Here is a 25,884-nt window from a genome sequence, read left to right on the forward strand (position 1 = left end):
CAGCCAATCTTTTTCAATCAAAAATATCTTGCAAAAAAAAAACGAATGAATAGATCAATGAATAGATCAATGAATCTTAAAGCAATTTTATAAAGTAGTTTTTGCGTTGCAATCTCTGTTGCACTACTCAATAAATTAATTAACAATAGACTAATAGATGCGTGCGTGTGCATGTGTGTGTGATGACTGAAAAGTATATATCTTCACCAGCCTGAAAAGAATAATTTTAAATTAATATATCGTTTTCCAGCTGCAAAAACACCAAGGACTCCGTTGAAGCAACAGATAGTTGAGTCATCTCAGAGATATTTTCGAATTCCTTTCGTTCGTTCCTCTGCGGTCGGGCAACAGGATAACACGCACGGCGGCGGCAAAAGAGGATGGTGGTACGCACACTTTGATGGTCAATACGTGGCACGGCAAATGGAACTTCATCCCGATAAATCGCCTATACTCCTCGTAGCAGGTAAAATTCTGTATTACATAATGCTTTTATCTTTATGTATTTATTACTTATGCTAATACGAACGCTCTGCATTGCAAATAATACTTTGAATCATGCACTTCCTGAAGGCAAAAGCAACAATTGACCCAGATAAAAACGATTAATCTTCGTATTCATAATATAAAAAAAATGTAAATTATAAATGAAACATACCTAACAGCGAAATAAATGAAACAAAAAATAAAACCACAGAATAATTTTTTATGTTTATACGCACATACACTGAAAGAAGAGATTGACTGCTGCAAATTAGATGGTAAAATATGGCATAGCATTTTTAATTGGCTGCAGCTAATTTTTGGTTGCTGCAGCTAATTTTTAGTTGTGTTAGCCTATCCGCAATGTCAGTACAGAATTTCGATTGTTTAACGCAACCAAAAATTGGCTGCTGCAGCCAATTAAAACTGTTATGCCATATTTAACCATCTAATTTGCTACAGCAGCCAATCTTTTCTTTCAGTGTACGAAAATATAGTTTATATTGGTATTTTGTATGACTTCGCAGTATTTTGACAGAAATGTTCTTGCCATTAAATTTGTGTTATACTTTACATGTACTTTAAGTCATACCACGTATGTTAAATTTCATTTCAAAGAATTATTTTTTTCACAAGTAAGAGTTTAATGCCTATCACGGTCGAAGCTGGATCTCAGATGCTTTTAAATAATTTCTGTGTGAATTTATATACTAAATATGTAGTCATTTAAACTGCGCGTTGAAATGACTTATAAACGCAATTAAACTATTAATTATTTTTTTGTTTATTAGGCATTGACGATATGCAGATGTGCGAGTTAAGTCTAGATGAGACTGGATTAACGAGGAAACGCGGTGCCGAGGTTCTAGAGCATGAATTCAATCGCGAGTGGGAAAAATATGGTGGTAAACCATATATAGCGCCGTGTGACCGCAAGAAGTGAAGAATTCGCGGTGCAGTTGTAGGAGAATTATACTTCTGCGTTACGTCGCGCAAAGAAAGAAACGTCGCATAAATCAGCGCGTAAATTTGTTATGATCTTTACGTATCTTACGTAGGTTTTCGTCCGATGAATGCATTGGCGATTCTGTGCCTTGTGAGATGTGCCTTGTATATTACGGCACGAACGATGCATTTGTATGGTAAATTATATTTTACGTCATAGTTACGTAAGTCGAAGAACTTCTTTGTTGATATATTAAAATTCCTATTTTTATTAAATCTAGCTTCTTAACGATTCTATAGCATTTGTTGATTTATCAGTATTGTATAATTTTTTTACTAAATAATTGAAGATGGTTATAACTTTAAAAAATATATATAACTTACTTTTTTTCGTGGTAAAGTTTTGAAATTCTAAAGCGGCATTCTGTTTATAAACAAGAGCGGAAATAGATAAGATATATCGTTGTTCCTTACATTAAGCTAATGCATTGTTAACATACATTTGCAAGCTATAAAAATAATCTTGATTATATAATTTGATGAAAATCTTGATGTTATAACAAGATTTGTTTACGTTGATAATGATGATATTTAGTACGTAAGTCGTTCGAAATAAAAATAATAATAAACAATACAGACGAAACGGACAATAAACAATTTATATTGTCAGTTATACTGTACAAGCCGAATAATTGTGAACATAGTGATATATGTCGAATTAAATTTTGCAAAGATTTAATGCTGAGTAATATTATAAAGCGGTAGTGATCTCATCCAGATGATTTATTAGAATTCACGTATTGCTACATATACGATAATTACACATAATAATATTAATAAAATATATTTATATAAACTTATTAATAAATCTTTAGCAGAGTAGAGAACATACATATTTTATTTAGAAACATCATATTTTCAAATTTATGTTGAAATATTGTAAGAGGAATTGCTAGTATAAAGATCTTTACAAGATCTTCTATTTGTGCGTCATTCGTCTTTGCAAAGATACAATCTCCAGCTTGATATTTTTTACTTAATTTTTTACTTAATTTTTTTACTTAAAAAAACCGAATGTATTTCCTAATCGCTTATCGATATAGATGGCGGTACCCAGCCACCAAAGGCCATCTCCAATTCATTTGCAACCGCCAAACAGAGACGATCTTGATAAGGCGCAGCTATGACCTAAATTTATATATATGTATATACATTAAGCAACAAACTGAATATTCCATTCTGGTTTTATTCATGCATTTTAGATTTTTCCATTGTAAGAAGCAGAAAAAAAACTTTGATATTTAATCTGAATTGATTAATTAAAATTTACCTGAACGCCTATGGGCATTCCATCGTTCGGATTAAGCCCCATCGGAACGTGCACTGCGGGAAAACCGAAAATATTGAATAATCCGCAGTTTGCAACTGACATCATTTCGCATATTACAAACTGTGGAAGAAATTGCTTTCGGAAGGTCGGATAAATAAGTACGCCGTTGTCTCCCAACAGATCCTGTAGGACAGACGAAGGAAAGCGACAGTTAAGTGTAAAAAAAATTGGTAACGAAATTAACTTGTACAGACACGATAATTGTATTAGACTTCCAGAACACTAACCAGCAGTTTCTGTCGAATCTCCTCTGCATGCTTCGTGTAATGCGATATCTCTGATTCTGTGAATGGAAAATGCGTATCTAATGTTATAGTGAAGAATAACAGCTGTTTCGTGTGTTCCGACAGACCAAATAGAGCTTTCATCACTTCGACGTTTACATTCTTATGGTGCTGCAATAATAATAAATCGATAACAAAACTGAAGCTATCTTTTACATCATCAACTCAAAACTAAAACGTATATATTTTACATCTAGTTGTAGGGAAGACCGGGACAAGTTGTTACACGGGGTAAGTTGTTACAGTTAGTTTTTTTACCTGCCACAAGTGGCAGCACATTTTTATGAATTTTTATATGTGATTCTATGATACTCTACGGCTACAGTCCATTTGATGCTACGGATGTTTTGAAGCATTTTTTGATTGGTCAATTAGTAAAATTCTTTTTTCTGATTGGTCAATCAAAAGCTTCGAAACATATGTAGCGTCAAGTGGACCGCACCCTACAACTTCACTTAGTTTAGCCGCCATATTTCAACACTAGAAGACGCTACGTATATTTTCTTGATTTTCACTGTTAAAAGTAAATATTTCATTGTATAAATCGCTTGTGTTATTGTATATATAAGTTACAGGTATGTGATTATTCTTTTATATATTTCTTTTATATACATTTGATTATAATAACACATTTTGTTTGAATCAATATATGTACTTTTCGATCTGTTTTTTCAAATTGAAAATGGAAGGTTGGGGCAAGTTATTACACTTTGATCGGTGCAGGTTGTTACAGTGTAACAACTTACCCCATTGAAAATAATTTTTTTTCTTCTACAAAATGTGTACAGGTCTATAAATAGACTGCCGACTTCGTGTCTATGTTTGAAGCAGCTCTGGACAGCGCTATATCACTCACTCTCACATGTATAAATCACACGGATAATAACGTTAGTGTTTTCACACAAATTTATGCGATTTTCACAGACGGGACGCGACATACACATATGTGAACTGAAACAAGTACAGCTCGGAATCAGGTTCATCTCTTTCTATCATAATGAGTCAGCAATCTAATTATAAAAGTCTATGGAATGGTGCGATCTTACAAAAAAAAAAAACAAACAGACGATCTGATAATGTAGATTGTTTATAATGTAAATAGTTTGAATATATATATATAATATCGCAACGTTGATAAATTAATTGACGTACTCCGCTTCTGAAACAACATTGCAGCATTTCTGCATTAGCAGGCTGCAATATCTCTATCGTAATATCTTACAGTGAAATATGTCCGTATTTTTTCAGCGGGATATGGAAAGGGCATGTACGTGACGTGACTTTCACGTATGGAAAATTAGCTAGGTTATTAAATCTTCCTTAAGATTCCTATTTTGTAACTTTTAAAGATCCCAACGATATCGTATTATTTTTGTCGTTACGTGGATTTTATATATAGTAAAAAAATGCAATGACAATTATGCAATGACAACCCAGCAAATGAAAATTGAAATGGATTGGAAATTTTCAATCCATTCGAATCCGTATTTTAAATACATAAAAATGAATTGAATTCCATATAAACAATTTTTATACATGTAAAAGTTTAAATAAATTAAAATAGTAATTACATGAAATTCTATAGTTATTATTTTAAAACTTTTATACAAAAAATATACGCTAGCATCATATAAACAATTTTTATACATGTAAAAGTTTAAATAAATTAAAATAGTAATTACACGAAATTCTATAGTTATTATTTTAAAACTTTTATACAAAAAATATACGCTAGCTGTATAATAAAGGAAATGTATTAATATAAAATAAACATAAAAACAATTAATTTATTAATTAAAAATAAGGAATTTACATATATAACATTTATTGTACATATTTACGTAGTTCTCTCTTTTCATGTTTCTTTTAACTATTAAATGGAGTAGAATTCACGATGTATTTTTACGGTACAAATTTTTTTTAACTCAGTTGAATTAAAACGAAAAATTTCGTATTTATAATTCTGAATAAAATAGCATTCATGATGCATTTTTAAATGGAACAATGGATTTTCTACTCACAATTTCGAATAGTATTTATGGCCTATTTTAAGAAAATGGGTCATTAAAAGAAAAACTTTTTTTTATTCAATTGGATCAAAAAACTGCATTTGTTATTCAGAATTTTGAATTTAGCAGTTTTCACGATGCACACAAAATACTATAATATTATTTTTAGATTGAAAAGCATAGAAATATACTCCATGACATTCCTATAAATGAATAAAAATGCATTCAGGATTGAAAAAGATTTATTTTAACATTCATGCATCCGTATTTCTGAAAATCTGAATCTATTTTAATCCATTTCAATCCATTCTCGTTTGCTGGGAATACAACGATACCAACTTAACTATCGTTAAGAGTTACAAAGGTCTAAGTTTGAACTATTTAATATACTGATCTTCGTGTATTTTGCATCTTTTATACCTTGAGATCGCTCGCGTCTAGCAGCATTTGAGGGGGCTTCTTTATATTCAAGAATCCCGTTAACACAACTTCGGTAATTGTTACTGGCCACTCTATTGGTAACTGTAATGTCAAATTAAAGTACGTTAAATCCTGCGTGCATACTGATATATCGGCTGCAAACATTGTACCTTCTCGGCACGAACATTATATCGCGCGAAATGATTAGCGGCTTTCAGAACGCAATTCTCAATTTCCTGTGACATGGATAATACACCAAGAGTTTTGTCCAAACTTTGTCGATAGTAGATCTTTATTTGCTTCAAGTCCACCGGCACATCTAAACGCAGGTCGTGATTGCATTTCGATGTCATCACTTTCATAAGCAAACCAAGATCCTCAGCGTATCTAGCCATTGGGCCAAAGGTCATGAACTTATGGAAGTATTTGTCTTCGGTGAACGGGAAGTGTCCATTAGTCGGAATAATTCCTGCAAAACGAAAAGAAGAGAATATGGCTAATATTATAACTGCTCAAACTTCTTTAATTTTCCATTTTATCAGCGAACTTGTACTTAAAATATTTTTTTGTAAGAGATTTTTTTAATATCTTTAACAGAGGTATATGTGTCCGAAAAGTAATTTAAAACAGCAACAATATTTAATTAAAAGAATTAAGTCTATTAATGGATCACAAAGGGAATACCATATAATAGTAAAGAAAATTAATTTACCAGGTGTGGGTTTGTGCCCGAAAATGCCGTTCAAAAAAGCAGGTATTCTTACAGAACCAGCCAAGTCTGAGCCAATTCCGATTACGGAACCACCTGCCCCAAGTAATGCGGCCTTAAATAAGAATTTTTATTTTAAACATTTTTTCTTTTTATTGAGACCAGATTGTATCGTTTTAAACAGGAATTATATACGTTAATTCCATCTATTATATACAGTGTCTTGTTGTGGTATTTTAATTCCCCAATTTTGAGACACCCTGGTCTTATCCAATAAATAAGAATAGATTAAAATGGATTAAAATTTTTTAATGCGTACTTTAAATCCATGAAAATGGATTAAATTAATTGAAATGGATTGAATCCGAGACATTTTAGTTATAAACAATTTACATTACTATGAGACAACATTGCGTAAGTCGAATAATCTAATCTCGCTTGGCCGATGTCGCGCCCCGTGATCAGCATAATATTCGGGCTGTGTTCGACTTGATTTGCGAGTGTTCACATCGATCATTCATTTTACTTCTAATCAAAGAGAAACAAAAGAACGGCTCAATTATTTTTACGTTACAACTTTTTTGAACTTAGTTGGATTAAAACAAAAAATTTTCTACTTATAATTTTAAATAATTTAAATAGCATTTATGGTTTATTTTAAAAGAAAAACATTTTTTTATTCAATTGGATTGAAAAACTGCATTTCCTATTCAGAATTTTTAATTGAGCAGTATTCACGATGCACAGAAATGGCTGATATTATCTTTAGATTCAACTGGATTGAAAAACTGCATTTCCTATTGATAATTTTTAATTAAGCAGCATTCATAATGCACACAAAGTACTATAATATTATTTTTAGATTGAAAGGCATAGAGATATGCTCTATGCAATTCCTATAAATGAATAAAAATACATTCAGGATTGAAAAAGCATAGACATTTGCTTTATACAATTTCTATAAACGAATAAAAATGCATTCAGGGGATTGAAAAAGATTCATTTTAACATTCATGAATCCCTATTTCTGAAAATCTGAATTTTAATCCATTTCAATCTATTCTCGTTTGTTGGATACATCGTTGGATAAACGAATGGTATCTCGTGGTGGTGCGTCTTATAAGTGTTCTGCGAAAGGAAAGTGTTCTAAGCGAAAGTCAGTAATGAGTAATAAACGACAACGTATATCTTTCGCTCGCGTAAGAATTGGAATTCGCATAGAATTTCGATGTTGACCGAAGTTGACCCGAAGGATAACCTGCGTTCGTAATCGATAAAACGCAGCATCGATAATACTTTAATTGTTAATCAACTAATTATACAGAAAGTATCATATTATATATATATATATAATGTTTTCTATTTTTATAACACTTTACGTTATTTTTTCGATCTATCTCTTCTATTTTATACGGACAGACGACGAATTTTTCTTCAAGAGTCTTAAACGATTCTCGAATCTTTAATAATTAAAGCTGAATTACCTCTCCACCGGACGATCCACCGGCCGAATACCTAGTGTCATAAGGATTACAGGTGCGGCCGTATAATGGATTAGTGCTATCAAAACCACCGCTCATCTCAGGCGTGTTGGTAACACACAATGGTATCGCACCGGCATTTCTGAGCATCACGACGACCGCAGCATCATAGTCTGCCTTTATCCCTTTGCGAGGCAAAGTGCAACCTGTATGACTGCAACCTGCAATCATAGTAAACGTTTATTTACTTCATACATAAGATTCTTTACAAATCGCATTTGGTGTACTTAATGTAATTAATACTTATTTAACCCTGGTAGAAATGTATGCAGTTTTCCTAGACACCTATCCAGTTACTATCTATAATATTACTGTATTCTCATTAATTGTGCCAATACTGAATAGGAAATGGACAAGAACTTGATAGAGTTTTATTCTGTCCATTTCACAAGCAGTTGGCTTGTTTATTAATCAATTTAATATTTTTTTTGTGTTTCTATTCAGTAAATGGATTCAGATTTTATGCAACTTTTGTATGCAGTAACTGCAAACAAAGTGTTACATTCTGATTAAGATCCTAAGTAGTTTTCTTTCTCAGTTACTAGACAGAAGTTAGTGTAACTGTTTAGTAATTGCTCAAAAAATGCATGAAATTTCTACCAGGGTAATATAATTCACACAATAGCGGTTTTTTTCTGTGCATTTTTTAAAATATATATGTTCTTTGAAATGTAAAGATGAAAATGTTGAAGCAACAATATAAAAAAATTACTCTTACCTTTTACAGCACAACATTCCTTGATGGTAATTGGAACACCATAAAGCGGCTTTTCTTTTTCTAAAGTTTTAATATCAAATTTGCCCTCTTTCAATTGTTGGTCATAATTTTTTGCCTCGATTATCGCGTCAAGGAATCGTTCATCAACAACAGCGTTTATGAAAGAGTTTACTTCTTTAATACGCGTTATATATTCTTGCACTACTTCGCAACTCGTAATCTGTTTTTTCAAATATATTTAAATACATTTAAACATTGTATATATAAACTTTTTGACTTTCTTCCTATATATTACAAAGTAAAATTTATTTTTACAACAAATTGTAAAAATAAAATTAAGTTTGTCATAATTACATGATATGTATCATACATAATCGGCATAAAACGATAAAAGCTATCGCTAAAACTATACGTAGCAGGATTCTTTATAGAAATGTAATAAATATCTTACCTCTCCCTCTCTGATCTTTTTAGCGAGTTTCGTGGCACTCAACATGTATATGGAACGAGTTATTGGTGGAATACTTGGTGGTTTCTTGTGAAAAAACAACCATATCGGATGAAATATATTATATATAACATTTGTAATACTGAACACTATACGTATTTTCCACAGCATTGCCTATAAAGTAAGCACCATTCAATTAATGCGTCAGTTGACACTTTATACTAATTTGACAAACAATTAAATTCAGTTTAACCTATTTTCCTTTTGAATTTAAGAAATATCTGCGTACGTTTCAATACGTATACATGCACCAATATGTTTGGAAACAATGTGCTAATCAGTAAAACGTATAACAGTTGAACTTAGTATTACGCAATTGCGTAAGGAGTTTTATAGTCGTCGGTCGTGGACATATCAGCATAGTTAGCGATATTGGTAGGTGGTCTTATTGAATTTTGCATTGAATTTCGCGTCACGGTTCGCGGAGCTTCGGATAAACCATAAGTCTATCGCATACTTGACGCGCATGGATCATTGAATAACAATGTAACTTCTTTCGCAATAGGTCGCGATTAGGAAGTTTGGGGCCAATAACTGTACGCGTTTTGCATTTGCAGTACAAATAAATCCAAACAAGTTCATTCAAGGACTTGCATCACATTCTCTTCAATAATATGTTTGGAAATAAGACCGTTTTATGTGATTACATCACTTAAATATGAGAAAAATTATTTGATAGTCAAAGTTAGATGTTCAACTTTTATATATACAAATCTTAAATCTTAAATATTAATCTTAAAAATTATTATACTTTATATTTCTAAAATAAATTAATTGAAATAAGAATACGTATAATAAGAAGATGTATTAGTTGAACGTTTAACTTTGACTGTGAAATGATGCATACTTTCTTCGCTCCTTCATGTAATTTTGCTTTTAAACTCATGTTGAAATTATGTACATACAGAATGTTTCGTAACATGTTGGTGCAACTCCAGAAATAAGTTCAGTACACAAAAATTAGAAATATTTACTTTATATTATTTATATTATTAACCTCGTTTCCGAATTATGAACGTGATCGTTTTATTGATACTCGTTACAAACTAAACTAGTCGTATCATCTCCAACGTCTTCACACGTGTCTTACTGACTATTATAAACACTAATGCGTGACGATATACTATTTCAGTTATGAGAATTATTAAAAATGTTTCTCAAGCAGAGACAGCACACAAACAAATAATGATAATATCAAAATAACATTAAAATAAATTATGACTGAAAAAGTATTTTTTAATAATTATTCATAATTATTCATAATTATTCAAGAGCTATTTGATATAATTTTGATATCATGATGATGATGATTTTGTGTTCTGCTTGAATTATGTAACTCATATATATATATACATATATATATATATGTATACTGAAAAAAACAAAATTTTAATAAATATTTATTTTGAATAATTCTAAATAAATATTTACTAAATGTAAACGTTTATTTAATACAAATTCATTAATTTAGTTTAACTATTATTCTTTTATTGAGTAATAAATATTTATTTATTATAAATAAATGTTTACTTACAATTAGTACTATACATACATATATGTATACATATCTTACATTCAATTTTTCATTGACATTTTCTCGCGCCTATCTCCGAGAAAGCTTAATGTTTTAACATGGTAATAAAGACCTCTCTTTTTCACTGTTTACGATGATATTTTCTGCGAAAGAAGGAATGACTAAACGCTAATGTAAATTAACCGATGCGACCTGCCCTTTGGTCAAGTACACTTCGAGACACTTGTACGATAAAATACCTAAACCCGGATATATACGCACGCAAATCCATGTGTATCTTGAATAATTCAATTCTTTTTACACGGGGTGGCATGTACTGACGATTTCCTCATTATCGGCCACAAACGTAGAAAAAGAGTCGCTCAATGATATTCAGCGCAATGCTCACTCAGGTTGTTTCAACATTTACGATAGAGCCTCATTGCATCGAAAATGCATTTACTCTTATCTAGTGTGAAAATTACTAGTGTGTAAATTACGAAAGATTAAAAACTCGATTCTTAAGATCACGCAGTCGTCAGCTTTCTCACCTTTCCCTAAGTGGCACGAGGGCTTGTAGCAGATAATACGCGTGCTCCTCGCGATTGTGAAAAACGCTTGCTTTCGTGTGCGATGTAATTTGCAGTATACATAATACTTTGCAGTATAATTTATTGTAATTAAATCGTAATTAATTCGTGTAATTATATCAATTATGTTTACCATTTGGAATAAATAGGTTTTTGTAATAAGTAATTTTGTAATTGGCAGTTCTCGGATGCTGTTTTACGCGGAAAGAGAGGGCATCACCAAAGTATTTCCAATAAACATCATTAAATTTTACGCATTGATGTAATTGAAGTACTGAGCAAAGTGCTTGCTCCGAAATGTAATAAAATAAATGTGTTAATAAGACGTTTATTGAAAAGTTAAACACAGCAACATATCAATTATAGTTCGATAGAAAAATGCCCTGGTATATTACATCACTAACTATACATATAAACGACAATTCTTTTTAAAATTGATATATTCGCGAATTAAAATGTAGATTATTCGAAATATTCGAACGAAAATGTTTATGCTGTCGTGTCTCTCTTGACATTCAATTAATGTACTTTGTACAGTATCGTTTTGTAAAAATAAAAAAATGCTGACGTATCTGAAATTTTAGCTAGATAGATGTGAAAATAGCTTTTCTTCGACCATTAAAATAACTATATAGGTCAAACTAGTTGTTAGAATGTTGAAATCTTTGCGTTGTCATCAACGTTTGAGCATTCTACATAGTTATTTTAGTGATCCAACAAAATTATTTTTAGATTTGTATCTAGTTGAACTCTTAAATACTGCAGCAAAACTATTCTTTCCGTGCAGAAACGAAAATAACTGATGCTTCTTAATAACAGATGACACGTACAGCTTATGAACAATATTCAAGAACGATGATTTAGTTAATGATTCAGCGTGTTCAATATTTTTATCATTATGGACTTATTACGACTGTTACAATGGGAAAACATAACCGATAATATTACTAGAACAAAAAGTATTGCATTGTGTGGAAAATAGATAGAATAAATACTACCAACATTTTGCGTAACTATAAATTGCATAATTATTATTATTATTATTATTATATAATTGTAAACCGTTTTATTAATTTATTTTGTCAAATTTGCGTTTAATTTCTTTACACTGAGAATGACCTAATAATAAGGTCGAAACGTATGTTTTAAAAATTTGAAATACATAAAAATCTGGCTTGTAGACCTTTTTATATTATTTGCTTATCGCGTTTATCTGTCGTTTTCATACACCTGTGATAACATAAATTAGACAAAACGAAAAATGGAATCGTAAAATATATATAAAATCTTGAAGTAAAATGAAAAATTAAAAAAGATATCTTTTATTTTTTTTACGTATTTGAACTTAATTCATAACGCAGCGACATCATATCTTGTGGACTATAATCTACATATGATTTAGCTAATTGCATATAATTCTTCTTAGATAAGTTGTTTCTTACACTGGAAAAAAATTTATTAAATTTTAGTAAATATTTGTTTCAATAGTACTAACGAAATATTTACTAAATATAAACACATATTTATTTAATTTAAGCATAATTTTTTATTTTGAGTAAATACTTATTTAGTGTAAGTAGGGGAAAGTGGGCGAATTGTGCGCACCTAAGGAATATTTGTTTTCTTGAGATGGTTTTCTAAGAGTATTGCCGCACTAAAAAGATCACACTTGCTTGCCGGAAAGATCGCTGCTGTGGAATAAGAAATCGTTTTACTGCACGTACCGTCAAACTGTCCAAATGTATGCCCAATTCAAACTAATTCCGCTGGATTGTTTTTTTCTAATATTCAAACTGAAGAAGAACACTGAAAAACGCACAGAACTGAAAAATGCCAAATACACTTTATAGTATCGTTGCGCGTGCCTTAGCGCCAAGACCTGCAGTGTCTCTTGATAGATTTACTTATTTGAGCATGACACTCTCTCGTCTTAAAAGGAAATTACTGCGCGCCTGCGAATCCGCGAAAGCGTTCTGGTCAAATGATCTAAAACAATCTGCTGAACCAGTTTCGATCGCACCCCGTTTAACGTGTACCATCGACGCGCGGCATAGCGGACTGAATGTAACGATGCTACGACTTGATATTTTAACAAAAGTCGGTGGGGGAGTCCGAGGGACCTCCAGGGTGCCTTCTGGGGAACTGGATTTGTACTCGATACAGTTGCGTGTGGAGGACAAACGATCAGCCGTTAGAAAAACAGATCTGCGTGACAAATGTATTTAGAATTGCAAGCAATTGCAGAGTACTAGCAATTGCTCTCCAATAATTGCGCAATCATCATAATTTCTAAACGATATTTCCTAGTCGGTTATTACTTCGATAAAGGGTTTAATTGACAGTTCAGGATATTAGATTAATATTTAGGTAACTAAATATATTTTATTTTTGAAATATATTTTATTTAAATTTTCAGAAAAAATATATATATGTGGTTTGTTTATTATATCAGTTTTTGTAATACCTATAATTGCTTTGTGCTATTCTAAATCGTATACATTATGTAATATATTTTTGAATACTATTACAGTACATTATTGTAATAATATTCAAAAGTTAGAACTTCCTGTTTCAGTTAATTAGAATTTATTTCCAAGTTTAGAGTTTTTAAATAGAATTCAACACTTTAATATGAGATTCTAGAATAATATATAATTTCTTTTGTAAACAAAATTAATATCTATAAGTAAGAAAATAAAATTTAAATTAAAATTGGAAATTTTATTTTTTTTTATTTAGATATTAATTTTTTTTAGTGAGAAAGAGCGAAATAGAAATTTATTTTTATCTCATGCTAAAATATTGAAAATTAATTAAAAATTAAATTTATTTTAATGGATTGTAATCAAAAAGTCTTAACTTGAATGTTAACGTGCGTGCGATTTGGTATATATTTAAAGTAAAATTTATTTAAGGTCCGCATCGATTTCACACATACTGCTAAGCTGCAATCACGTACGTTGAAGATAGTAATTTTTTTATTTCCACATGTAATTATTATATCGCATACACACTAATTATAGTACACGCAACTTTTCCTTTCTCCCATAACTGATTCCTATAAAAAATCTTGGTATCGAGAAAATCAAGAAAATAACTACTTATGAATTATTCTTTTTGGACGCATTCTGCATTTTACCAATCTGTTAAGCCATAAAAGATTAAAAAAAAATTGAAGAAATTCTCTTTTTCTCTCTGATATAAAGGAAAAAAGAAAAGATATATACTCTGCAAAAATTATAAAATAACAAATCATATATTATGATATTAATATTTTAAACTTAGAAATAAATAATAAAGGACTCTCGAGATTTAAAACAATGAAAAAATTAAAGGATGTGTAAGCAAGTCAATGGTTCGCAATTAAAATTAGAGTAAATAAAATTAAATATATTATAATGTAAAATATAATTAGAATTAGATACAAATTATTACATGTTTCTGCATCTTTATCGTGCCATCTTCAGATAATATTTTAAAACTAAATTTATTCAATTTACAATAATTTATATGTTAGTTTTGTCTACATAAAAAAGTTTGTAAATATTATGTAACAAACAGTAAAAAATAGATAGACATAATTTTGAAATATATGTATAACCATTTTTTTTTTTATTAATTGATACAATAAATTATTACAAATTATTACCGCAGGACACACGAGGCACCGCGTTGGCGCGAAATAACGGAGGAGTGAATGAGTAGGAGGGGAGGGGGAGGGGAATTACCGAGGGGGTGGTGCGATTGACCGAGCGAGGCAGCGGGTTCGGCGGTGGGCCGTGAGGGCACGCTCGCGTGCGTAACACGTACTCGTGCGGGAGCCAGCAACCGATGGCGACGACCGCCGAGATGTGCCTGCGAAGTTACGCGGTGTCTCCGAACCGTCCTTAGATCCGCGTTTCGTGTCCCCCTCGCGCGCGGTCTCTGCCGCTATCCCGTACGTTTTCCGTCCCCGCGAGACGCCTGACGACGACGACACGTCCTGCCGTCGTCGTACCCCGTCGTCGAGTGCGTGCCCGCGTATCGTCGCGCGTGAATGCGTGTGTTCGTTGGTGTGCTTAGCGGTGTGGTGTGCGCCGTGTCGAAGAAGTGCCGACCAGATCACGGTGGATCATCCGTCTGTACCGAGCGAGGGGGAGAGGGATATGCGTATATAGGTAAATATACCAGAATGCGTGCAAAAGAGTGAGAGAGAGAGCATGTGCACGAAAGAGAGGGTGGGATGGAGAGAGAAAGGAAGGAGAGAGGAAAGAAACAAGACGTGTGTCGCGTTGCAGCTCACGGCGAATCGCCGCGAGTACGGGCGAGTTGACACCTCCGCGAGGAGAGCATGGATTCGCGGCTACACCGCCAGTCGTCCCCGAGTCGCCAAGAAGCCGCCGTGCTGTCGTCCCGGCATCGTCAGTAAACACCGACGGATATACAGAGTGAGTCATTGCTCTTTTGCTTTCGTCTGTTCGCCGTTGCTTTCTTCCCTCCTTCGTTGCTTCCGTCCTCTCTGTTTCTCTTTCGCTCTCCTCTTTCGTTCCCTCTCCTCTCTCTCTCTCTCTCTCTCTCTCTCTCTCTCTCTCTCTCTCTCTCTCTATTGTGACTTGCCGCTCGCAATTTCTCTCGGTGCGATACCTGACCCTGACCTCCGCGGTAACAACCGAGAAAGCACCCGAAGCACATTCGTTCCTTCCGAAAAAGAATCCTGTGGTTTTGCGTGTCGGAATCATTCCAACCTTGACGTTTTTTGTCCGGCGTAGCTCTGACGAATTTTAGTTTCGGAGAGGGAAATGAAAGGGAAGGAGATTTGCACTTTGAGTTTCGGCGTTTGAACTTTGTTTACGTTTCTTTGAGATTCCGAAGGATGTTTTACCTGAATTTTTTTAAACCCCGTTTATTGTGGTGCAAATTTCTAGTAGACGTTCGAGCATCTGGACACCGTGTTGGCCCTCTCCTTCTATCGTCTTTCCCTCTCTGTCATCCTTCCCTTAACGTCGTCGTCTTGCTTCCGCGCGATTTCATACAGCGACATTTTCTTCGTGTGAAAAGCTTTAGTTAGAACTGTCAGATATTTTAAAGGTTTATGGAGAACATACGGCAGTATTAAAAATGTTTTAAAACGTGATAACGATAATTAAAATCCGTGAAGAATGAGCATGTTAAACGGAAAAAAAAGATGTATTACGGGATTAACCAACAGCAGTTTAATTAAAAAATAATCATGATGTTAGTTCAATAATTTATTTTAATGAAATAGATATTATATAACATTTTATTAAAACGTTTAAGATGTATTCATTTTATTAAAACTATCGTTAAAAATTAACAGGATTATATTTAATTAAACTGCTGTCGACTAAAATATTTTGAGAACTTTTTTGTTGACTTTCTCGCGAGTCCATTAAAATAACTCGCGTTTAAAACATCATTATTTTACCGCTCTTCGTCATGCTTCTTAAAGCGCATACTCTACTTTCGATAAATTAAATTGTCAATCAAAGAAACATCGACTGCATTTAGTAGCGGAAAGAGCAATTGAATTTTGCAACTGTTGTCAAATTCAATTTCAATCATATTAAAGAATCTTATAATAGTTATAAAGCTATTTTTTCTGCTGTAATCTTTGTTATTTAGAGTTTAGAAATCATAAAAAATACAGATACGTATCATTTCATTGCTAAGAAAACTGCTAACTCAGTTTACTTTTTTCTAAGTAACGATTATCTTTTTACGAAGAATAGCTTCTTGATAATAGCCTTAAAATATACTTATTGCGAATTTTAGGAAAACTCATTATTATGTATTTGAAACAAGAATTAATTTTCTTTTTCAGAATATTATAAAATCGATCGAAGAACCGACTTTATATGTATAATTAAGCAAATCGATTTGTTTTAACTTAATAATCTTGATTGAAGTAAGTATTGAACTTCGAAGATTAGAAAACATTTTAAATAAGTTCGATATTTTTGGTAAACTTATGAGAGATTTTCTGGACTTTTTGGAACTGGAAACAGATGTCATTTGACATAGCTGTCGAAATCATAACCGTATCGTTTATTTAAAAATTACAGGTACATCGTTACGATTGAACTGAATTTCGAAATGTGATTTAAAAAAATCTCAAGCTCAAAAATTACATGTAATATGTCACCCCGAACGAAACGCTGATGTCTTTGAAGACTTGGTTCATTAAAAGTGGGCTACGAAGTCCGCAAACGCATACGAGCGCGTGTAGCCGGCGATGCGGATGCAGCCGTGCGTTTTCTCGTGCCGCGGTGGTTCTCTGCGGTCGGTGTTTCCGTTTCGACTGGTCGCGGTGCTTTTTCTTCGGCCCGTTCCTTGCCCGCCGCGCCGTGCCGCACTGTCGATGGCCTGCTCGTACTTCGTATACCGGGTGTTCCCTTAGTCGAATCGATCGCCGAAGCTGAAAGAGAATTTTTCGGCTCGGAACAGAACTATATGTGTATGTGTGTGTATCCGATCGGGCTGTGTTGGCGTAACGAAGAGTCGGATATTTAACGTGCCATTGACATTTTGAGATCCGACCATTTGGGGCTTTGATCTATGCCGACTCTATCGGACTCTCATCCCTGCGCTTCTACACCGTACAAATCTTTAAAGCATATACCACGTATCGTTGTTCTCTAACGGACTGTGCCATGCACTCGTATTTCCGGAAGCACGCAAGAAACGCACGCGTTGACATTTACGCGAAGAAAGCGCGACGCGGCTACGGCGACAAAAGCAACGTTGACGTTGACGTCGACGTCGTGCTGCGCCGAGGGCACAAGGCAAGGATAATGATATTACGGCTTAAAGAGACGGCTTAACCTAACCGTTAGTTTATTGGCGTGAAGGAGACGCGGAGCGTGTCTACATCAAAGCGGCGCCGCTTCTGAGCTCCACTTTGCCCTGCCCCACTCGTCGTCGTCGCCGCCGCCACCACCACCACCACCGCTGCCGCTGCCGTCGTCGCCGTCATCGTCGTCATCGTCGTCGTCTCCTCCGGCCATCCACTACCACTACTAAAGCTTCTCACTCCGCTTCACCGAACCACGGTATGCAAGCGGCACCCTCGACGAAGCACGCTGCCCGCGTAGCTGTGTCTATCTATTAACACCTATTAACATCTGAAACGGGACTCACGCAACTGGCGCAGCCATCGGTCCAGTGAGATGCGTATGACGACTACGCGATTTTCGCGATGACGCAGTCATTTGTCGAAAGATCACAGATTTTCATACGAATTCGAGCGAAAATGTTCGCAATGATTTATGGAATAAGTTTACGTTTAAGAGGATCCTAAAGTAAAGAATTTTAGAGTTTAATTAGAATCACTTGATTTGATATTATATTTATTAGGACAATCTTTGTTAATTTACGAGATAAAAAGGACTGGCCACTTATACGGGGACACCCTGTATATTTGGGCGCTGATAAGAGGGAAAGCGAAAATGTTGAGTGCAAAAAGTGCAAGCGCCGCGAGCAGACATAATGTTTTGCAAAAATGCAAGAATTACTTAATAAATTTGTTTGTTAAAATTATACCGATGGACGTGAAAATAATTTAAAATCAATCAACGGAATTTGTAAGGAACAACGCAAGGATCACAGGGTTCAAAATCGAAGACCTCTGAGAATTCTTGGCGCGCGAGGTATTCGGCTTTGTGAAACCGCCGCGACGATTACTATTTAGCCGGCCCGTTCTCCCCGGGGCTTGCCTCCTGTCCTTTTATTTACTCTCGCGGTGGAATAGCCGGCTGGTAATAGATAACACGGGGAAATCTGCCGTGGTGGATCACGCGACCGGAAGAGACACGTGGCCACCCTCTGTGAAGGCGCCGAGGTGGGCAGGGAGAAGAGAGAGGAACAGCACGCACGACGGTGTACGGTTTGGGAATCCCCCGGAGCACAACACCGCTGAAGCGTCGTCAAAGTAGCTGCTAGGGTCTCTCTCTCTCATCCTCCTCATCCTCCTCCTTCACCGGTCGTGCTGTTTGATACCACGTGCTCTGCTCGTCGAAATAAAAAGCGACCGACATCGGCAAAGCAGGGAGGGGAGGGGAGGGAGGAAGAGAATTCCTCCCCATTTCGATATCAAAGACTCTCCAGCGAGAACCGCTAAAACGATGCTCTTTGACATTACAAAGCTTTCGGTATCCCTCCTTCCCCTTTTAACCTTTCTCTTTGCCCGCGGTGTCGCCCACGCTCTTTCTCTCCACTTTTCTCAAGTCCGTTTCTTGTTTGCCGCAAACGCGCCCGACCGCCAAAGAAAGTGACTTACGTCGTATATACACTCGGTGCCGTCAATGTCGTCGTCGTCTATAGGCAATATTTTCTCACTGAAATCGCACCGTGGCGTGGGTAAAAGGAGAATCTCTTTAAAGTGTCGCGGCTCTTCGACTTCATGAGATACCGCCTTCCTTTAATTCACTCTCATGCACGAGTGCGTGTATGTGTAACGTTTCTTTTTAGCCATAAGTGACAAAGACGTCGCGCCTTGATTTTTGAGAGAAATCTGTTCTTTCGTCTACAAACACGTTCAATTTCTGCTGCATTTCCCGAGAGAAATTATTTTATTATCTTGATCTTTCTGTTCATGTACTGAAAAAATATTAAATTTTAATAAATATTTGTTTGAATAATTATAAAGAAATATTTGCTAAATGTAAACATATTTATTAATACAAAAATTATTAATTTAACTATCATTTTTATCGAGTAATTATTTATTTACTATAAGTATTTACTATTCAAAAAATATGTACTAAAATTTAACAAATTTTTTTCAATGGGAGTATCGAAATTTAAACAGTAAAAATTTTTCTATCTTTCTTCAAATGACGAGTCTCGAAAACCCCACCTTTCGAACAGTAAAGAAGTTTTGCACAGATTTGACTTTTGCATTTTAAATTGCTTTTAAAATATGGTAAAAAATAAAAAATTATTTAAATCATATTTAAAATTATTTAAGTATAATCCTCTCTACTCGTTTTTGTGTTGAAATTCTTCTCTAAGTTAATTTTTATTTAAGAATATAACTATTTTTACAAATATGTTAAACTTATTATTTAAACTTTAAATAAACTACATGTATACATATGAAAATTATGTAATACATTTTTAACGTTAAAAAATTATGTATTCACAGAAGGAAATGACGTTAACCATTGCGGTATGTGATGATTATCGCATTGCTTCTAACGTAAACCGGAAGTATCGGCTGCTCTTTGCGAGCGGAAGTATCGAATGCTCTCTCTGACGTGATATCATCTGTTTCGTTTGCAATAATTGCCACTGTATCGCCGGCGAGTTATCTCTGTTGTTCTCCGCTGTTTGTCCGTTTCTCCTCGGTTCCTCCCCCTCCAGGTTTCCCGTGCCACTTCAGCTTCCTCAGTGTGTCGCTTCATCGCCGTCTATCGTTCCGACCGCTTTGATTCGCGTATCTATCGCAAAGCTAACCGCCGAGCGACGCTAATCGCCCGGTGAATTCGAAGTGTGCTCTCTCATTCGAGTGCTCTCGCTTTCGGACGAACGGGCGCTGTGCTCCTTCTTTCGAAAGTGCCACGTCGACGAGGGGACACACCGATAAAGGCACAATGAGACACAGGGTGTCCCGCAGCTTTGAAAGGATACCTCGACGTCGGCTATCCGACTAATTCGTTCTGAGCAGAAATACGTAGTTCTTTTGTTAAGTTTTGCAATCCTGCTGATTTTAGAGAAAAAAAAACGAATTACCACCTGTCTGGAAAGTCTTTGTGTTTTTTGAAGCGGAAAAACGTTTCTTAGAAATCGTTTCACTTTCATGTCATTCTGAAAGTCTTGATGAAATTATCCATAATAATCATAATGCAATTATTCACAATTTGAACATTTGGAAATGACAAGAGATGACGTATCGCTTGAGGAGCATATGGAAGCTCAACTTCGTCTCAAGCGGTGCCAATAATTGAATGTGTCGCTGAACGTGTACTGGAGTCTAATGCTGTTACTAGCGAATATTATTATCTTTACCTTGTAATGGTTGTATTGTCTTCTGTATGCTTCTGCTAATTTACGTACTTAAACAGGATGTTTCTGAAATAACGCCTACTAATAATACAATGCTATTCCTGATAAAAAACTAAGTCGAAAAATCTTGCAAAAACTATTTTGCAATTTTCGCAATTTTTTTTAGTTATCCAATGAGAAAAATATCTAAAATCGACGTATAAGACAACTTTAAGGTATCTTTAAGAAACATCTTCAAAATATTTCACAAAGAACACTGAAAAATACCTTAAAATTATCTTATACATCGATTTTATCTGTTTATTCGGCAATGTTTAGAACCCAGATAGACTTGTATGATGATCACGATATGCACAAATTAATTTACTGAAAATTTAGAACAATTTTATGATCATTTATGACATTATAAAAGCAAAAACGTTTATATTAAAGTAAATATAAAATTTAGATTATTTGAATGATTAAATTTTTTGTTATTGAATTACAAAAACATATGTATGAAAATATATCTTTAGATTTATAATATTCTTTTTTCGATATCACTATATGAAATATTTACATCATACATAATTAAATAAAATACATCATATAATGATGCACATTTACAATTATCATGTGATGCTACAGAAAGCTTAAATAATTTTTAAATTTTTCTTTATTTTATGCCGCATAAAGTAAGATAAATATACTGTAAAATTTGGGTAAGCAGATGTTGATCTTGATGCACTAAATCTTGTTAAAAGAATTTGTAATCCTGATGTGATGTCGTAGTAAGCATAAATGATTTGTAAATTTTTCCTTATTTTATGCCGCATGAAGTAAGACACTATAATTTTTACCAACATGAGAAAACGCGATACCAAAAAATTCTGAAAAAAAATCTAAAAAAATTAAAAAAATTCTCACAATTCTATAAGAAAAAAATAAACAATTTTTGTCTCTTACTATTTTCTCATAACGTTAATAGTACTTGAGTAAAAAATTATTGAAGATATTCGGCGATTTTTAATAATTAATATCTTGTTAACTATTGCTTGTTGAAAATTGTAAAATAGTAGAGGACTTTTCGTCTCACAATCAGTTTAGTCCGCTCTACCTGCTTACGCGCGTTGTCAGGAGTTATCAGACACCCTATATATACATACATGCATATTACATACATATATGATCGGTACGAATGACAAAATAAAATTCAATATATACCAAATTTAAAAGTGTTCAGACAAGCGTTTGATTAGTTCAACGTTAGCGTAGGTAGGCACCACCCCACAGGGTGCGTTCGGAAATCTACTCGTTGGGTATGGGTAAACGTAAAACTCGATCAGAGTAGCACGACTTTCCGAACACATAGGGGCTGGGTTAGGGGAGACGCTATTAGCGCTATTTGTGTCATTCTATCTTCATCGTCCATTAAATGTGAAACAAGGATAGTATGACACAAATAGCGTTGATAGTGCGCTCCTCGAACGCAGCCAGGATAAGACTGAGGTAACAACAATGTCTGAATCAGTCCGTCGAAATAAAATACTATTTTCTGCGGTAATAGCTGGCCGCACAGATAATAAAATAATAAAATAAAATAATTCAATAATTAAATCTCCATTTTCCAAACGATATGGAACATGACGTCCCACAACTGGATCAACGAGAAATGCTACGGTAGTTTCGTTTTGTTCCATCTTTCGTTCACTTTCGCCCATATTACTTCTCGCTAAAATAGTGGGATGGATTTACTCTGTTAACCTCAGAAAATTCAGAGGTTGAAAAAGTTACTTTAGAGTACAACCCAATGACTTTACTCGATAGTTCCGAACGCAATTGGTAAGTCAGTTTTGTACGTCCCGAGTTAATTTCCGAACGGTAGTTGGTAAGATTTCTACTCCGAGTAAGATTTCCGAACACACCCCCAAAGATCTTAGGTTCCAATCCCGTCGATACTCCATGCGTTTTCAAGAATATTTGTAATTGCATTATATAATTATAAGAATTTGTGTATACATAAAAATAATAAACTTAATAAATATATATTCTGAAAATAAAAAAACAAATTAAATTATAATTAAATTTTTTTCGTTAAAATATTCCCAGTAGACAAATGTACATATACTTTATAGCAACTTAACGTTTATCTTAGAATCATCCAATGCTTCATAGATGAGCCAATTGTGATTTGAAATATTGCAGCAACATTTAGTAAACGAAATATCATGATGCAAATATGAGGTAAATATGAGACACTAAGAATCAAATTTTTGTTTCTCATCATATTTACATCATATTTGCATAATGATATTTCGTTTTCTAATTTACTAAATACGACTACAATATTTGGAATCACAATCGACTCATCTATGAAGCATTTGATGATCGAATACAACGTAAAGTTGCAGTAAAATTGATGTACATCTGTCTATCTAGGAAATTAATATCTCGTTAACTATTGCGAAAATTGCAAAATGATAGAGGACTTTTCGACTCAGTCTTTTATTAGGAATAGCACTGTATGATTAGTAGGCGTTATTTCAGAAACATCCTGTATATATCGTACGTAAATTATGTAAGTACGTAAATTAGTGTTTTCCATTTACACCGATTCTCAGATAATTCTTACTCGTGACATCATAACTCAGTTGAATGCGCGTTCCTTTTGCATTCTGACAAGTGAGATTTAACTGAGTTTTTACCTATAATCTGCACAAGATCGAGACCGTGTGCTTTAATGAGTCTTGTAAACTCACTTCAGAGTGAGGTTATGAACCTGTGTTGACATGGGATAATTTTTTACCAAAGTAATCAAATAGTGACGTCATTAATCTGAGTATAAAATACTCAGCTCACTTCAGACCCAGTTTCACTTGTGTGTAAATGGAAAGCAACTATTAGCAGACCTGCACAATTGTATTAACTTAATTAAAAAATCTTCGAAAATATATAAAAGCCATCCTATAAAGTAAAAAAGTTTTAAGACGGAAGTACAAATTCTTGCAAATAATGCATAAAGCATAAGTCCGGATCTACAATAGGTGTTTTAAGCCTTAAGTCGTAAGAAATTGACCAATTACAGTCGAACGTGAGGAGAATAATTGACTATGATTCGTCCATTTCTGATGACTTAAGGCTTAAAACCTATTATAGATCCGACGTAAAGTATAACAAAGCAAAGCATTCAATCAGTCTTTTATCTTATAGAAAGGAAAAAATTTGATCGATTTTTTAAGCATATTTTTTAAGCAAAACTATGTGTTCTTGTCTTTAACCATGAAATCATGTTAATCAATCATGATCGAGCATCTTAAAACATAAACCTAATATTTCATGTATCGTATGACATAAAGTTTTTCAAATCTCTTGATTGGTTGCAGGACAAAAAATCCGAGAACACATCTGTTCTGCACTGAACCAACACTACGTAAATACAATAAAATATTCATTGAATTATGAAAAAATAATGAAAATTGGTCCCAATGTATTGTCATAATGATTTAGGTTGTAAAATTTACTAGAATTCATTGCAAGAATGAATATATAGTTATATAAATGAATCCAGTTATTGTATCAATGCATTTTAACTACATTAAGTCTGACATTAAGTTGGACATTGATTAACGATCATTCATTGGATCAAAATTGATCAAAATTTTTTTCAGTGTGTAGTCAATTAATAGATTTGAAAAGTTTTGTCATATGATACATGAAATATTAGGTTTACAATTACATTGCTTTTGATTATGATTGATCGATTTTCTTACAGCTTCACGACTAAATTTTTTTTACGTGTGATAGCCTTGAAAATCAACAGTTAATATTTTATTTTACGTTGGTTCGATTGCATTGCAATAAATAGATACGTACTCGTTCGCGTAGCATAAAACGCGTCCTCGACGATGAAACGCAAAACGTGGGGCACGTAAATTTTTCAACCACGATACCGGAAGCGACGGTCGACGAAAACTATTGCCTCCTTATTCGGCTGGCTGAATCTTTTAACGTCGGTAAGAGGCAAATCTCGTCCCGCTTAATCCCATGTAAAAGTTTCGGTGCAGGATTTCACCGGTGATCTGCCCTCGGTCTCTCTTTCTCTCGAACAGTCGTCGGTCGAACTCGATCAAACGGCAAAACTTGGAAAGAGCTATGCATTTTTCATCCGACGTAAAAGAAAAAGCTCGTAAAACCCAGCGAGATCTCCGGCGTAATCCGCAGTGCCGTTCTACATTTCCCTGTCTCGGGCACAGCGAGATCTTAAACTACAGTTTTGTAACGATTTCTTGCCGTTCCTCTTTTTAATCCCACCGTGCAACGTAAACGTTTATGGTTTTCAGAGTTTAACCGTGAGATTATTAAAAAAGGAGGAATTGTAAGAATCGCTTGCATCACGACTTGATATAACTTTCGTTCCAAGTTCAGAGCACGAATTTATCCCGCGTCTCTCTCTCTCTCTCATTCGAAGAGGAGAGGATCCTGCTAGCTCGAACAAGTCTCGCGGTATTCTCCTGTCGTCCCCCGGGCTCCCTCGGCCACGATGGCGATCCCGTTAACGAACGACGCCATTAAGGGCGCATTAACATATAATTTTCCGTGAGAAATTATAGGCGACTCAACGCCGGGTTGCTTTGCACGGTGTTTATTACGCGTGTCCGCCGCATCGCGCGGCGCGAGAGCGAGCGGGCCCAGGACGAGAAAAAGAGAAGGACAAAGCGAGAGAGAGACAGAAAGAGCGAACGAGAAAGAGAGAGAGAGAGAGAGAGAGAGAGAGAGAGAGAGAGAGAGAGAGA

The 25,884-nt window shown here is 34.3% G+C and overlaps 3 protein-coding genes across 9 annotated transcripts in view; 2 read left to right on the forward strand and 1 right to left on the reverse strand.

Annotated features, from left to right (window-relative positions):
• Positions 1-1,776, forward strand: part of jar (Myosin heavy chain 95F jaguar) — a 23,476-nt gene extending 21,700 nt beyond the window's left edge. For both annotated transcript variants that reach the window (XM_018502445.1, XM_018502446.1), the window contains 2 exons: positions 251-466; positions 1,275-1,776. In XM_018502445.1, coding sequence (XP_018357947.1) covers positions 251-466; positions 1,275-1,426 — 368 coding nt within the window. In that variant the 3' untranslated portion in view covers positions 1,427-1,776. The remainder of the gene's footprint in view (positions 1-250; positions 467-1,274) is intronic.
• Positions 1,777-1,842: 66 nt separating this feature from the next.
• On the reverse strand, positions 1,843-13,177 carry LOC108757825 (fatty-acid amide hydrolase 2). 4 transcript variants are annotated; one of them, XM_018502449.1, is made up of 11 exons: positions 13,056-13,177; positions 12,835-12,933; positions 8,951-9,121; positions 8,500-8,719; positions 7,725-7,942; positions 6,244-6,355; positions 5,702-6,000; positions 5,532-5,633; positions 3,046-3,213; positions 2,759-2,941; positions 1,843-2,616 (listed from the first exon to the last, which is right to left on the reverse strand). In XM_018502449.1, the coding sequence occupies exons 3-11, from the start codon at positions 9,116-9,118 to the stop codon at positions 2,512-2,514; spliced, it is 1,575 nt and encodes a 524-aa protein (XP_018357951.1). In that variant the 5' UTR covers positions 9,119-9,121; positions 12,835-12,933; positions 13,056-13,177; the 3' UTR covers positions 1,843-2,511. The 4 variants fall into 4 exon arrangements, with proteins under 4 accessions (XP_018357951.1, XP_018357950.1, XP_018357949.1 ...); XM_018502448.1 differs by having other exon boundaries at positions 13,015-13,177; XM_018502447.1 differs by having other exon boundaries at positions 12,843-13,177.
• A 1,767-nt stretch (positions 13,178-14,944) lies between these two features.
• Positions 14,945-25,884, forward strand: part of Axn (protein axin) — a 31,712-nt gene continuing 20,772 nt past the window's right edge. For all 3 annotated transcript variants that reach the window (XM_018502422.1, XM_018502427.1, XM_018502428.1), the window contains exons 1-2: positions 14,945-15,267; positions 15,388-15,537. The gene's annotated coding sequence lies outside the window, so the exon portion shown is untranslated. The remainder of the gene's footprint in view (positions 15,268-15,387; positions 15,538-25,884) is intronic.

The sequence above is a fragment of the Trachymyrmex cornetzi genome, unplaced genomic scaffold (genome assembly GCF_001594075.2).
Source record: "Trachymyrmex cornetzi isolate Tcor2-1 unplaced genomic scaffold, Tcor1.1 scaffold147, whole genome shotgun sequence".
Taxonomy (NCBI): Eukaryota; Metazoa; Arthropoda; class Insecta; order Hymenoptera; family Formicidae; genus Trachymyrmex; species Trachymyrmex cornetzi.

Bases quoted from the DNA above. Each gene is read 5' to 3' on its own strand.
- LOC108757825 (XM_018502449.1), bottom strand. From the start codon at position 9,118: ATGCTGTGGAAAATACGTATAGTGTTCAGTATTACAAATGTTATATAT. The intron at 8,720-8,950 runs GTAAGATATTTA...TTGAAAAAACAG, and splicing joins AAAAGATCAGAGAGGGAGAG to ATTACGAGTTGCGAAGTAGT. The intron at 5,634-5,701 runs GTACAATGTTTG...TTGACATTACAG, and splicing joins ATAATGTTCGTGCCGAGAAG to TTACCAATAGAGTGGCCAGT.